This window comes from Ascaphus truei, chromosome 4 (genome assembly GCF_040206685.1).
Source record: "Ascaphus truei isolate aAscTru1 chromosome 4, aAscTru1.hap1, whole genome shotgun sequence".
NCBI lineage: Eukaryota > Metazoa > Chordata > Amphibia > Anura > Ascaphidae > Ascaphus > Ascaphus truei.
Window position 1 is genome coordinate 323971011 of NC_134486.1, and position 15959 is coordinate 323986969.

The 15959-nt window shown below is 37.3% G+C and overlaps 1 protein-coding gene across 6 annotated transcripts in view; it reads left to right on the forward strand.

The window, feature by feature from the left end:
* Positions 1-15959, forward strand: part of COL12A1 (collagen type XII alpha 1 chain) — a 165253-nt gene that overhangs the window by 18889 nt on the left and 130405 nt on the right. For 5 of the 6 annotated variants that reach the window (XR_012801168.1, XM_075598005.1, XM_075598006.1 and 2 more), the window contains exons 3-7: positions 2587-2877; positions 3089-3691; positions 5957-6229; positions 7110-7382; positions 10367-10639. The exons of the other annotated variant lie outside the window; for it this stretch is intronic. Coding sequence is in view for 4 of the 5 variants with exons in the window: in XM_075598005.1 (XP_075454120.1) it covers positions 2637-2877; positions 3089-3691; positions 5957-6229; positions 7110-7382; positions 10367-10639 (1663 nt within the window). In the remaining variant the exon portion in view is untranslated. The remainder of the gene's footprint in view (positions 1-2586; positions 2878-3088; positions 3692-5956; positions 6230-7109; positions 7383-10366; positions 10640-15959) is intronic. 6 annotated transcript variants of the gene reach the window in all.

A 15959-nucleotide genomic window follows, 5' to 3' on the forward strand; every position in this document is an offset into this window, starting at 1 on the left:
GATGTCAGTGAGAAGGCTAATGCGTGTTTTGAATGACAGGGATGCTTCTACCAGTGTAACAGTGTAACCCAAGTGCTGTTCTGGGAGGCCTTTTGAAGGCCTTTGTAGTCATGGTTACTATGTAAGTTGATGTGTTAACTGTTAGGCCTCGGCCATGTTTGCTGCTTGCTGGCGGAAGCGTGCTGAGGCGCGCTCCCGCTCAGCACTGAGCCCCTACAGCCGCAATTAGAGCGGCTTTAGTAGGGGCTCACCTGCGCTTCTGCGCGCTTGCGGAAGCGCAGGTCTTAGGGGAATTTAAAATTCCCCCGCTTGCCGGCGAGACAGGCCGATCACGTGAGCGGTTCGCCCAATGAGGGCGAACCAGCTCCGTGACGTCACTGGCCCGCCCCTGGCCAGTGATGCGCCCGCCCCTGGCCCGCCCCCTGAAGGCCCGCTGACGGCGCGTGCGGTAAGCAACCGCAAGGCCAGGGAAAGCACCCGCTTTCCCTGAGCCTCAGCACGCCTCAGCGAGCAAGCAGGGAGCATGGACTCGGCCTTAGGGTTGCTATGGGTTCATTTATATTTACAGTTGATATTAATGCTAATTTACATAGCTGGCTGTTAATGATAAACATAAAACCAGCATGATACCAATACAATCACCTAAAGTTACTAATAGTTGTATGTATTATTTCTCATTCTTTGTAGCAATATTTATGTAATGTTTGGTATTTAACAGCAATAAATATATATATATTTTATGTATATGTGTGTGATATATCTCAACAATATAAGATATGAAAAGTAATTATAAATTTACCTTTGTACGTTTATGGTATACTGTTGAAAGTTAATCATATGTTAATATCCATCTAAGGATTAGTCCACAATATTAGATGTTTCTTAGAAACTGGTATCCTACATTGCGTTAGCTCAAAATAATTACATTTCTCTATAAAAGGGGAGATATCCCTCATTAAATCCAGCAGGATTCATTGTAAGTAATTTGTGGATCCATTTGGCTCCCTTTTTCAGAATTTCCCTGTCCCAGTTTATGTTCCTAATGCTTAGTGGAAGATGTTCAATCCCATAAATGTCAGGATAGTTGAGTCTCCTTGGTGAACGTCACTCACATGTCGTGCGTGCCAGTGGGGTATCAAGTTTGTTACATACAGTGTTTGAGAATTCCACGGCGAAACTGTCGTTGGGTCTTCCCAACATATTATTTTTTTGTCACAAATACATGATGCCAGATAGACAGTCCTCATTATTTTGCAATTTCTGAAATGACAAATGGTAAAATATTTTGAATTATTCCAATTGGTAAAGGTTTTGCTAGGTGACCTATATCTGCAAGCCTTACATCTGGAACATTTGTAAGAGACTTTGCCCTGGTGTTAAGTTATCAGTGTCTCATATATGGGTGGGACAAAGTGACTGTGCACCAAATCGCCTTTAAAATGTTTAGCCCTTCTACTTAATAAAATGGGGCAAGTGTTCAGTATTTGTTTCAGATCGGTGTACTGAAGTAAAATATTGTAATGGTCACATAGTATGGCGACCACTGATTATTAAAAGTCCAAAGAAATCTTACTACTTTTGATTCATTTGAAATACATGTCTTATCTCCCAAAATAGACTGTTGTGGCGTCAGTTTTGCCCTTCGGTGGGTCCGTTCCATTGCTTTGTTGCTGTACCTCTTTTGGTGGAATCTTTCCATCAAATCAAGAGCTAGTTCCTCAAATTTCTGTATAGTGGAACAGTTTCTGCCTATCCGAAAGAGACACATTCAATAAGGTTATCTGTCTTCTTGCTTCGATAGCTTCACAGCTCTCTGTCCCTTTGACCACCCCTTCCCTTATGGGTCTTTCGCTGTTTCGGGACATTATTGTTTGCTGTTCTAGAAAAAACCCTAGGATCTCCTCTGGGTCTCTCCTGTGAGTCCTGTTAGTGTCACTATCAGACATTTCCTACTCTGGTGGAGACTATGTTTATACATTTTTAGTAGCCTTGAAATCTTTAAGATCCCTAGAGCATTTTTTGAGTGAGAAACTACACTGAAATTAATGTAACTATTTACTGCAGCTGATATAGGCTAGTAACTTCTCTAGGGACTAAACTGACTATCATATGAGTCAGACCTTTTGACCCATTTTATTTGTTACTGTTCATAAATCACTATATATTTTAGCTATACCAATAAAAGTTTTGCTTGAATTTTTATTTACTTTAGATTCTTCTAGCACTTTAATAGGGTCTGAGTGCAATATACAATTATGTTTTCTTACATACTGTGATTGAGATTAGTTATAATATAATTTGATTTATCACTATTTTTTTTTTAGCACTTATTCCACTCTTCTCGAATTTCCATTTTTTTTTCTCTTCTTACTTCCTTCACTGGTTATATATACGTTTTGGTGTAAGGTTACCGTTTAAGCCCCCTTTTTTACCATTACTTTTCCTTTTAAATGTACTGATTGAATGTTCTTCAATTCCTAAGTCGAATTAATTTTTTCAAATATTTGTAATTATGCCATATTCTGTTTTAGGGATAATTGTTCTTATGACCTGATGAGCTGTTGACACATTTTGTTTTTATTTTAGTTGTTGAATCTCCTTCAGATTTGAGGGTCACAGGAGTTTCTTCCAAATCCATGAAAATCACCTGGAGAGCTTCCCCAAGCCAAATAACAGGCTACAGGGTTCAACTTATTCCAATGTTAGCAGGAAGTAAGCAACAGGCAGTAAATATTGGCCCTCAAACTACAAGTATCAATATGAAGGATCTCTCTCCAGACACAGAGTACCAGATTAATTTATTTGCAATGAAAGGACTAACAGCAAGTGAGCCAATCTCAACACTGGAAAAAACCGAGGCAGTGAAAATACGAGTGGGTAAGTTATTGACTGTATTATGTGTACCATCCTATTTAAAATAGTTTTGCAAAGCACACAACTCAATAGACATAAGCTGCTGTAGCAAATATTTGACATATAAAAAATACTTAGTATTGGTACACAGAAACAATCCCTTCTCTCTTTTTTTCTTTACACAGAAACAAGAAATCTGACTATATTTTATAATCCACTTTATTGTTTTTAACAGAATGCTCCGGCGGTGTGGATATAAAAGCTGATGTTGTCCTTCTTGTTGATGGCTCTTATAGCATTGGTATTGCTAATTTTGCTAAAGTAAGAGCCTTCCTGGAAGTGCTCGTTAAAAGCTTCGACATCTCACCTAACAAAGTCCGGATCAGTCTTGTACAGTACAGCAGAGATCCGTTTACAGAGTTTACATTGAAGAGATATGACAAGATTGAAGACATTCTTCGTGCAGTGAATACCTTTCCATACAGAGGGGGCTCCACCAACACAGGCAAAGCAATGACCTATGTGAGGGAAAAAGTACTTGTCGAAAGCAAAGGGTCAAGACCAAATGTTCCTAGAGTCATGATACTTATTACTGATGGGAAATCGTCAGATGCCTTTAAAGATCCAGCCATAAAGCTGCGGAATTCGGATGTAGAAATATTTGCGGTTGGCGTTAAGGATGCAGTAAGATCTGAACTTGAAGCAATAGCTTCTCCCCCATCTGATACGCACGTGTACACAGTGGAAGATTTCGATGCTTTCCAAAGGATATCCTTTGAGCTAACACAATCTATCTGTCTTAGAATTGAACAGGAATTGAAGACAATAAAGCAGAAAGGTATGTATAAAGCTTAAAGATACAACCCGGACATATTTGTCTTTCTTTCTTCAATTTTGTATTTATCTTTCCTTCTTAAATGAGTAAGCACCACCCAAATAGGAACATTGGACAGATTACTAGTGGCATACTAATCCAAGTGTGAAGAATTTGCTCTAGCACAGGGGTAGCCAACTCCAGTCCTCAAGAGCTACCAATAATGCAGGTTTTCAGGATTTCCCTGTTTCAGCACAGATCAGAAAAATAACTTAGTAAAAAGTACTACTTTTTGTGAGCTTTAGGAGTGCTCTTCCATTGTAGTAGTTACTTCATGTGGCAACTGGATGCATTTTCTTTTCATGATCAGTACCCCAGTACCTTTATTTTTATTTGTTTGTGCTTTAATTTTTGGTGTGCATCACCTGCAGCAGGGGTGGGCAATGCCAGTCCTCAAGGGCCACCCGCAGGACAGCTTTTCAGGATATCCCTATTTCAGCACAGGTGGCTCAATCAAGAACTGAGACACTGATTGAGGCTACCCCTGCTCTTGCACATTCTCCTAATTTGTTGTCAATAGCCAATTATTTAGGACTGGGCTTTATAATAAGTAGGTTGTCCCTTTGTGTTCTTCCAATGACCGATGCCTCATACCATTAGGATCCAAGGACTCCTAACAATTACTATTGAGTGTAGAATTGGAGTTAGTAGGATTTAAATTAAACTCATATGAACTTGGACTATACTTGAGTTAAGTATGTGGGTTTCACAAGGAAGTAGCATTAGATTTATTTATACTGTAAAAACACTCAATGGGATGCTTTTTAAAGAATATTATCACCATTTATTTTATTTTTCTTAAATGTTTTTTTATATTTGTAATTTAAGAGGTACAAAACTTGCAGTACAGTGCTACCAAGGTAATTGCAGTACCTTATTGTGACTTTGTCTATTTCAATAAGAAGCACAAAGGTATCTACTAGTGTTGTCACAGGATAGGAAGGGTTTACTAGCCATTCTTTTCAACTAAAAGTTGATTGGAATCTCATTTTTTTGAATTTTGGTACAGGTACAGAAAAAGAAAACGAGGGAAGGGAAGGAAGGGTACAGAAGTATAGATTGGGTTACTTAAAATCAGTGTAATTACTCAATGTGGTCTGTATAACAGCATTACAGTACTCAAGGCAAGGTAAGGGATAGGAGCTTGCATATATAAAAGAGATGTATTTAAAAAGGACCTTTGAGGAATTGTTATAAAAGTTAATGCATTCATATAGAAAAGCTAAGTTAGGATCAGATCTGAATTGAATTGAAAACATCTGTGTAAATCATCTATAGATCCTAGGTCTGGGGAAATAAAAAACAAAAACAAGAGTCATTAAGCAGTGCAGTAAGTTTCTCCATTTGCATGATACATGAGCTTTCATTTAAGCCAGAGAGGGACTGGTTTGTCTATTCCAATGAGCTTCAATTAGCATTCTTATAGCGATATCAATGTGGGTAATCAATTTATTTCACTGTGGAGATTTTTTTTTAATGAAAAACACCATTTAAAAATGAGTAAGCATGGTTAACAATAGAGGTGGAAACAAACACCCGAATGTAAAGTATGACAAAGACATTTTTAAAAACAATAAAAAAATAAAAATGCAGGCGAATGACACCTATTTAGATACCTAACCAAATGGAAAAGTGCAAAAGACGAAAGAGACTTAAATAAGTTTGAGCAAGAAATAAAAGGAAAAACAGGGTATATGGGTTAGCTGGTGTAATCCTTTCTATTCACGTTTTCGTTTTAATATTTTGATAAAGAACACAGCCTTCAATCTCAGATTGACCTTTATCAGAAAGTAGTCTTTTTTTTGGAGACTGAACACCCAGAGGTATTCAACACTGAGCGATGGAACCACATGGTGAGCAACTACTATTGTGAGCTGGGTGTGAAGTGATTAGGTTATTGAAATAACTCTATGCATTCCAAGGTGGTTAAAACCAGATGTGCAGTAGTCTGGTAACTATGACTGTTTTTTTTTTTTTAAAGAATCAGTGAATCAAGAATCTTTGCAATAAAATAGTTACAAAGTATGGCTTCTTTTTAATGAACAAACCCACTCTGTGACCAAGGTGCTACTTATTATCAAATGATGGGAAAACATACAGACAGGATTGTACCTTTTATTCCTGCCATTGATATATCCACAATAGACATTATATTAATTTCACAGCCTGTCTTAATGCAGTTATCTTTCTTGTTTTAAATCTGATTTTTATGGGGTTTTTTTATTGCAGCCCTGACTCCTGCACAGAATTTGGCTTTCTCTGAGGTCACGTCTAGCAGTTTCCGAGTAAACTGGTCTCCAGCAGCTGAAAACGTCTTGTCTTACCTCATTAAGTATAAGGTGGCTGTCGGTGGAGAAGAATTCATTGTTTCTGTACCAGCTCCAACTACTACTACAGTTCTGTTGAATTTACTTCCAGAGACGACCTATAGAGTTAGCGTTCTGGCAGAGTATGAATTGGGGGAGAGTCCTCCATTGAATGGGGAAGAAACAACTTTGGAAGGTAATCGTTTATTTTAATAAATATAGTTTGTTTAATTTTAAGTTTACTTTAATAAATAATTAGAATAAATAATAATGTACATATATTGATTTGTATGATACACTTGTGTGCAGGAAAATATACATCTAATTAGCCTTGAATTAAGTATGATACACTCCATGAGTAACTACTATTAGTCATAACCTGGGGAAACAAGCCAATTTTTCCCTTCAATATTTGACATGTTTCAGTTGCCAATGCATAGTTTTCATTCCAAGTAGTAGCATGTTCCAGAAACAATCTAGTTTACTGAAGTTTCATCTGTTTCTTGTTTTTTTTTTTGTGGGGAGGTAGCGATGAATGTAATAACAAAGATATTGATATTTTATATATGATTAAATACTTGAGTTTACACCAGTATTGAAAAGAAAACAGACACAACAAATTATACATGTCAGACTTTTTAAAAGATACTGTCTAGTGCTTCATAGGAGGTATTTTTGTTCTTAACATTCCAAATGATGGTCTGTCTCATGAGTATATATACCCTGGCAGTAGTCCCACATATTCTGCATCTTTTTGATGATCTACCTAATGATATGTGACATTCCATTCGCTTAAAGAAAGCGGGTTATACAACAAATGATACACTTTCTTGTCCTGGCAAATGTAGATAGAATCTCCAAAGTCTATTAAAAAAAAGTATGGAGCATAAAACTCCATCAGATTTATCAGAGGTGCTTCTACAGTATATTGAAAGTAATTCGCTTTTTGTCTTTAGGAAATCAGGTGCTTTTTCTGTGTTTTCTTATTTGATAAAAGACCTAATTTACAATATGCTGATATAGAAACACAAATGTAAACTGCAATTATTTTTACTCTTTTTGCTTTCTCTTAACAGTAAAAGGCGCTCCTCGAAATTTGAGAGTAAGTGATGAAACCACAGATAGTTTTAAGGTTGGCTGGACACCAGCTCCTGGTAATGTCCTGAGATACAGGATTGGCTACCGGCCAGTCGCGGGGGGAGAGAGGAAAGAGGTAACAGTCCCAGGAAAAGAAAGAGTTACAACACTGCAAAACCTCTTCCCTGATACAAAGTACCAAGTATCTGTTATTCCAGAGTATCAGTCAGGTCCTGGGAATGCACTCACAGGAAATGGAGCGACAGAAGAAGGTAAAATGATGGTTATTTTTATGACATTGCATTTAGCAATTAGGTGGATCTATAAATACATGTTTTTAAATCGATTAAGAGACTGTAATCCACTGTTGACACGGTCAACATTTTATATGGTCACCGATTTAATATTATCTTTCGTGATTTGACCAAATACAATAATATATCAAATCCCATCAAAAGTGTCTTCTTAATCCAACAGTATATTAGATATCTTATGTGATAAAAACAAAACAAAAACTTTATATACAGTCCTCTTAAGACTTAAATTTGTTAAGTTATGGGGTAATACATTTAAATATATATATATATATATATATATATATATATATATATATATATATATATATATATATATATATATATATATATATATATATAAATATGAGTTCTTCAGTATTAGAGCCCACCCCACCTCATCTACATCTCTCTGTTCTTTATTCTTCCTTTTTTTTTCTTTTACAATACCTGCCTAAGTCATAGAATCCTTTGTATATCAGTATTGCTGACCTGAGGTAGAGAGGAGAACTCTCGAAAGCTTGTCCTATGACATAAATTGTTAGTCCAAATAAAAAAGGTATCACCTAATACTGAAGAACTCATTTATTCTGCACTATCGCAACTGGACTAACACGGCTATTTCCGTTATATATATATATATATATATATATATATATATATATATATATATATATATAAATGTTTCTATTAAAAAGTGTGTGTGTGTGTATATATATATATATATATATATATATATATATATATAAATTCTATATATATGTATATATATATATATGTGTGTGTGTATTACCCCATAACTCTATCAATTTAAGTCTTGAAGACTGTTCAAGTAACCAGGAGTGAAAGCACGAAATTTGAGGTTTTTTCACTTCAAACGGTATGCTAAAAATCAACTTTTTAATAGCAGAGATCAATCTAGAATTTATGGATAATTTTGTTATAAGTGTAGCAACACTATGTGCAGAGAGAAACCATCCAAGCATGTATTCGACTATCTGTAGTTTTGCGCTTCTATGACAATAGCTTAAATTGTGTAAGAGGTCTATATATGCTTTATAACTTTAATACATCTATTTAGGGCTCATGTTACAAAAAGGCTGCAAACTGCTTTAGCGATGCTACATCTGAGGCAGCTTGTCTTCTGCTGAAGTTGCAAAATGTACATATAAGGTGTTTTTTATGTCTACTGATGTGAGTTTCACTGCATGTGTAGAGAGGTTTGTTCTAGGAGTAACAAAATATTGTGCAATTTGAAATCTTGTCTGCCAATTACCTCATTAAACCTTAAATTGATACTGTTTGAAACAAGCGAGCTGACTCAAATAATCCACTTTTTACAGACTAACTAGTCCTTGTGAACCTCTAATAAATATATAAAGGTATACTCCAATTTACCAGCAACACAAAATCATGACTGTGCATTGTGTATTCAGGGACATCCATTAATATGTTTACATTGTTATGAGAACTACGCCTCACAAATTATGTTTTCAGAAATGTAATTATTAAAAGATTGCATTTTTCAATCAATGAATTTCATGTTAAAATTATGTCATAAAAAAATAAGGTTCCTACAGAAGATGAGCAGTATGTATTCATTATTTTTATGGTGGCTATCAATATTACCTCTTTGAACAGTGGAGAGATACACTTTTATTGACAATGTGACTGCATTATTTAAAATGAATGGTGACATTAAGGTTTATATATACTTAGTGGTGCTAAGCCAAAAGGCATTTAATGGCCAATTCATTTGAATACACCGTATGGTGCCTCACAGGCTCTTAGACACTATAATGTGCCTTACAGCATTGCAATATAATGTGCCTTACAGCATTGACACTATAATGTGCCTTACAGCATGGACACTATAATGTGCCTTACAGCATGGACACTATAATGTGCCTTACAGCATGGACACTATAATGTGCCTCACAGCAGGGTGCGCAAACTGAGGGGCGTGCCCCCCAGGGGGCAGTGTGAGCTTTTCTGGGGGGGGGGGGGCGGCGCAGCATTTACAGAGGCCCCGCGCTCTTCCCCACAACATTTAAATTGAAAGCCACGGGCGGCGTGAGGACTCTGTAACTCCTTCTTACCTGCTATTTGGCGATGTATCGCCATTACAATGCGGTGTCAAATGGCAACGCAACGTCCCATGGACTATTTGCAGAATACTTCTGTAAATTGCATGGCATTATGCATTTTATTATTTGCTAATGGTGTGACCTTGACATGTCCTCCCCCCCCTCACATCATGACCACGCCCACCCCCTCGCTCGCTTTCCAAAAACCTACAGTCCACCCATCGCCGGAGAGGAAAGCTTGCGCAAGGCAATTAGCACTGTAGCGCTCTCGCTCGCTTTCACTATGGACAAAGCCTGGTGACTTAGTTTGGACAATATAATGTGCTTTACAGCTTAGAGACTATAATGTGCCTTACTGTTTAGACACTATAATGTGCTTACAGCTTAAAGTCCTATGCATGTCTATAGATTTGAATTGGAAAAATAAATATAATTTTAAAGTGGTAGATTATATGTGGTCTGTGCAGATGACGTGGTAATGAAAATGCAATGTTGTACGTTTGCTATGTTAATGTAATGCAAATTAGTTTTTAGTATAATTTTCAGTCATTTTTCAAAAGTAACTCTGGTAGTTTGACTGTTGTTAAACAGTGCAACCACAAGTGATCATACCAGGCCTTTTAACACTCATTGGGGGGTTATTCATCAAACTGTGACAGTGCCAATCGAGGCACTCTGGCATAGATTCTCCTATTGACAGTTTCCGTGCACTAGTACTGAGATTGGCTTTATCACAGTTCAAACAATAATCCCCAGTACACCATAGTTTCGTACGTTCCGAGCATTCACTCACAAATCTAAATGCGCTGTTTTAATTGAAATAAGGCTTCAAAAGGCCTCAATGTTTATTGATATATATATATTTATTGTGTACAGTGTTAGGAGAACCAAAGAATCTAAGATTGTCTGATATTACGACATCCAGTATGAAGTTATCCTGGACTGCAGCACCAGGCAAAGTATTGCGGTATCTTGTAACTTACGTCCCAGCTGCAGGAGGAGAAACCAAAGAAGTTACGCTCAGAGGAAATGTTACCAGTGCAGTATTAAAGGAACTTGACCCAGGCACAACATACTCCCTATCTGTAACAGCACTGTATGGATCAGGAGCTGGAACAGCACTAACCAGTGAAGGAACTACTCTTGATGGTAAAATACATTTTTTATTATTCTTATTATTTTGAACATGTTTTAATTAAGAATGCCCCACTTGGGATATGGACCATACCTGTGGTTGTAACTCACTTCACTAATATGAATTTACAACATTCTGAGAACATGTGTATTTAAAGCCTCTGACGTGTCCATCTTGGTGACATAGTTTTTAAGAGCCTATAGTCATGCACAGTGTAGAACAAGTGACGGTTGTATGAATAAGACATTACATACAGCTGTGAAGCAAAGTCACAGGTCACCGACCGGAGACTTCCATGCATATTCAACAAATCTTTTCCACGGTCATCTAAACATAAGGACTATCTGTTACGATACAGAACATAATTTTTTTTAATGTCAATGTGGATGTGGATTTGTCTCCACCACATTTAGTGGTGAATACTAATATCACAGAATGTCTGTTACATGAATGCTGTGTGTGTTCTTTGGAAATAATTAGACAAGTGATTTTATAAAATATTAAGTATATTTATTATGTAAACAACTGGATATTTAACTAGAATATAAGCAAGAAGCAGCCCTGATAAGGAAATAAAAAAAAAGTATAAAGTGCTTGTCGGGGATGTTTCATGAAAATAAGCTTCCATAATAAACCTAACTCACATTATATTAAGGCACACAGGTAGAGAATGCAGCTACGTTTATAAATTAACTTTGGTACAACTTCAAAACACATTTTCCAAACATAGTTGAATCCTTTCTTTCTGGATGAATTGACATGTATGCTTTGTATTGCTTAATAGCAGTGCAGATGATCATACAAAACTCTTATGAAAAGTGTTTGTATTTGATCCCAGTTGTGGGAACTTTTGGGGTTACTACAGTATCTTGCAATTATAAGAGAAAATAAGCAAGTCTAGTATAAATATTTTCCCGAACTACTGTCTATAGTGCAAGCAACTTTAGTCACTATAAACTATTGTTAGACCTGTTATTATGGCCATATCTATAAACTCACATTGACTCTATTGGTACAATTGTATTTTCTTTTTGAAAAACAAAGGAGGCTAAGGTACTAAATATATATTTTCTATCTGCCTGAAAATGATACCACATGTCTCTAAACTATAAACAGGGTTTAAGGTTAGGGTTGATTTAAGCTTTTTTGAAGAATAAGAAGATTATCCCTGTTGAAAGTGTGACTTTTTTCTTTTTTTAAAGGCTTACTTTAACAAAAAAAAAAACCTTTTGTTTTTTTTACTGTAAAGGATAACAGATTCCCATTTTAATGATGGAGACTTGGGACAACCTCACATTGTTCTTGGCTGAACTGCAGGCCCCTCTATCAATGAAGAGGTTGGAAAACTATCATGTTATGTGAATATTGATCATAAACAAAGTACATTCTAAAAAGAAAAAAAATCAAAGAGCGAGTCTTGCAACTGTAAAAGAAAAAGCATTTCTTTTGTTCGTGAAAGTGATGTCTTTAGCAGGAAGTTTTTTTTTTTTAGCTGACAGCTTTCTTTTTATGGGTTGTGCACAGAGGGAAATGGGCGACTTAATCTCACGTAGGCGGAAAAGAATCTTGAGTGTAGACAAAACCTCAGACTTTAATAGTCTGGATTGGAAGCTTCATTCTTTACTTTTTGGGGATGGCTGGCATATACATAGCATAGACATGCACACAGCTTAATGAGGTTTGCAGGCACAGTTGCAATTCCCCATTGGTCCAGTTGTTTGATGGTCCTGCATTACACTTTATAAGCTTTGCCAAAACCACATGTCATAGTCCAGATCGAAAATGTAATGGAGAAAGCAGATAGATTAGGCACTGGAAATGCAATAAGTTGTTACTGTTTTTGAGTGCTACTGTTTTAGTAATCTCGTTTCCCAAGGGTGGGGAGGTGGTAAGAAGAAACCTGGCAAGGATTTACATTAACTACCCAGAGGCACAGATTTAAAAAACAAACACAGACTGTACTTTAGTTGTTTAATATATTAAGTCAATCTTGTTTTTGTTTGCAGGATTAAAAGAGAAGTTAAAATACTTTCCCTTTTTCCATTGCTGTTGGCAAAATTGAGGATAGCCAAGTTCTTAGAAATGTGCCATCTGATTATAACGCAGACATTAATTACATTTAATAGCTCTCGCTGAGCTCAAAACATTTGCTTTGGGTACGGAACAATTACTAGATAAAAACAAAACATTTTTTTCTTTGTACTCAGATGAACTTTAATTTATATAACAATGAATTGAAGCACCAGTCTCTTATTTTCTTTCCAACTGGGCACTTTTTCGGAAATTATATATATAAATATATATATATTTTATAAAGTTTATAAAAAGGTGGTCCTGATTGATTAAGGCTATTCATAGTTACTTTATACTTATGTCTTCAGGACTCCATGAAAGAAAGTGGTTTGCAGTGCATTACGCATGCACATATACAGCATATGTGGAATTGAATAAAGGCATTGTATTTATAATCTTGTGGCCTGCACAGGAGCAATTACAAATTCAAGGATATTTTTTAGTGAATTGTGATATATTATAAGTAGGAAAACATGGGCACATGGGGATAAATAGTGACTACTTACAGCCATTCTAAAAATACACAATAAGTGACTGAAGTTGGAATTAAACCCACTAGCCCTTATCTTGAAGACCGACATCTTAATGGTCATACTATGGCCTTCTATGCTTCATGCATTCCTCCAATAAATCAGCAGAAGGGACAAGGTGACCTGTTTCCTGTTAATTTCCATGGCACCTCTTGGAGCACGACTTCTGTGCCTGCATTTGAATGGCTATTATAGTGGCACCGTTTTCACTATACCTGCTCACATGCCGTTAAATCATGTAACAGATGCTCTTTTCATCATTGTGCCATTTTCTCAACCATTACCTCAACAAATGGAAACAGATGCCCCCTATCAATGAACACACAACCTAAAAGAGTGTCAGTGGAAACCCGAGTTGTGATGAAGGTAGTGTAATTGTAGAAAAAAGATTGAGTTAATTGTGGTGAAAATTCAGCCATGTTCTACTACATTTTGCTGGCACTTAGAAATGCCCTACTTTGTTGTGATTAATATGGTGCATGCATCTTTGTTTTGCAATATATAAGAGCATATATAGAGGCAGGGCTACCAACAAGAGGGGCCAGCCAGGACTGCTTTCCCAGGCTGGCGAGTTTAGAGGTCCGGCCCCCTGCTGACACATCAATTCTCTGCAGGGGGCTCTGAGATGCAGGAAGCACAGAGGGGGAAGCCCTTTCTCTGCAGACCCTCCACAAGTGGGTGGAGCCTTCAGCAGTGGGAGGGGCCTCACAGAGAGCAGCATGGGACTAAAATTGCAGCATGAGAGACAGGCTGAGAAAGGTGAGAAAGAAGGGTTAAATTAGGCGGCGAAAAACAGACATGAAAGGGAAGAACAATTAGAAAGGTCCGACATGGGACCGAAAAGTTGGAAGATTGAGTAATAAACCAACCCTGGTGTGCAACTCTGTTTGTTTTGATGCTTTTGTTTGTTGGGTGAGTTTTTGCACCAAACTATTTTCTATTTTATTTTCAGTGTGCATACATATTTTTCATGGTATGAAAGGAAAGAAGACATAGAAAGAGAGAAAAAGGAAAGGAGAAAATAAAGTAGAAGAGAGAAATGCATGAGGGAAAAGAAAGACAGAAGGGGGGAGAAAAGAGAAAGACATGAGGGTAAGGGTGAGCAAGGGTAAGGAAAAGATTTCTGGAGGAGAAGATACAACAAATTGTTAAAAAGAGGATAACATGAGAGGAAAATAGAAAAAAACCGTGGGGAGAGAGAAACATAAGATTAAATAATTAGAATGGCATGAATGGGACAAGGAAAGAGACTGAGACGTCAGGATGTTAAAAATAGAATGAGTGCATGTGTGATAAAAGAGAGGAAAAAGAGACATGAGGGGGAAATAAGAAATATATATTTATATATACACACGAAGGGAGAACAGAGAGAAAGAATGAGATGAATGGTGCAAGAAGAGAGGGAGATGCTGGGGACGGAGAGAGTGGAGACAGAAAGGTATACTGGGATGACAGGGGGAAGAGACAAATACATGGGGGGAGCAGAGAAAGAAATGTTGGGGAGAGAGGAGAGAGAAAGATGTTGGGGGGAGAGGAGCGAGAAAGACATGTTGGGGGGAGGGGAGAAAGACATGCTTGGGTGGCTAGGAGAGAGAAATTCTAGCTGGGGGAGGGGAAGAGAAAAAGACATGCAGAGAGGAGAGGAGAGAGAAATATGCTGGAGGGAGGGGAAGGAGAAAAAGACATGCTGGGGTGAAGAGTGAAATACATGCTGGGGTATGAGGGGAGAGAGACATGCTGGGGTGGGATAGAGAGACAATGTGGGGGGAAGAGGAAGGAGAAAAACATGTTGGGAAGGGAGAGAGGTGAGAGACATGCTGGAGGGAGGAGAGAAAGCCATGCTGTGGGGAGGGGGAAAGAAGAGAAATACATGGGAGGAGGGGAGAAAAGAGACACAGAAGGGGAAAAGATGGAAGGACAAAGGGTGTGAGAGAGAAAACCACTAGGAGGGGAAGGGGAGAGAAGACATGCTGGGGGAGTGGGGAACAAAGAGACATGACAAGGCAAAGTACATCTAAGGGGATTATGTTGTAACCCCATTTAGGACTCCGTTCTTCAAATTTGTCCTGGCCCAATAAATTCTGTTGATGGCTCTATATAGAGGGTATAGAAAGTAAGAAAGAATAACCTAGTAATGTAGGCTGAAAAAGAAGAAAAGGCCAAATGAGACTGAAAAGCAGAGACTGGGAGGAGACAGGGATCTGTAAATGTGTTTGAGGGGAGATTACCCAAGAGGACTAACCTAACGGGTGCTTAAAATTGGTTGTAGGGCTGATCACAGCAAGAGATAGGGCTAGAGGCTGGTATCCAATAAAAAAGTATTTATTTAAATAAACATGAAGGCAAACAGATACAGGGTCCTCTGACGCGTTTCTCGCCCAACGGGCGCTTTATCAAAGAGTGCTTATCTGATTTATTGAAACAAACAAAATATCTCAAATACATAGCCTCCTCAATATATTCAATATGGTCTAACGATCATCCAGATGTTCATATTTTTTGATTGGCTGACTTCGCCAGCCAATCATGATAAGGCTTAAAAATATATCTAGTTCTGGTTCAAATTTTCTCTCCATGTTAAGTAGAGTAAGAATATTTACAGCTGCAATTGGAGTTTAAGTAGAGGAAGAGGGAAGCATGATCATTTTATTAGAAGTTTAAATGCCAAGAACAAATTGCAAACATGACTGTATCATACACTTCCAGCTTTTCCAAAACATGCCATCAATCC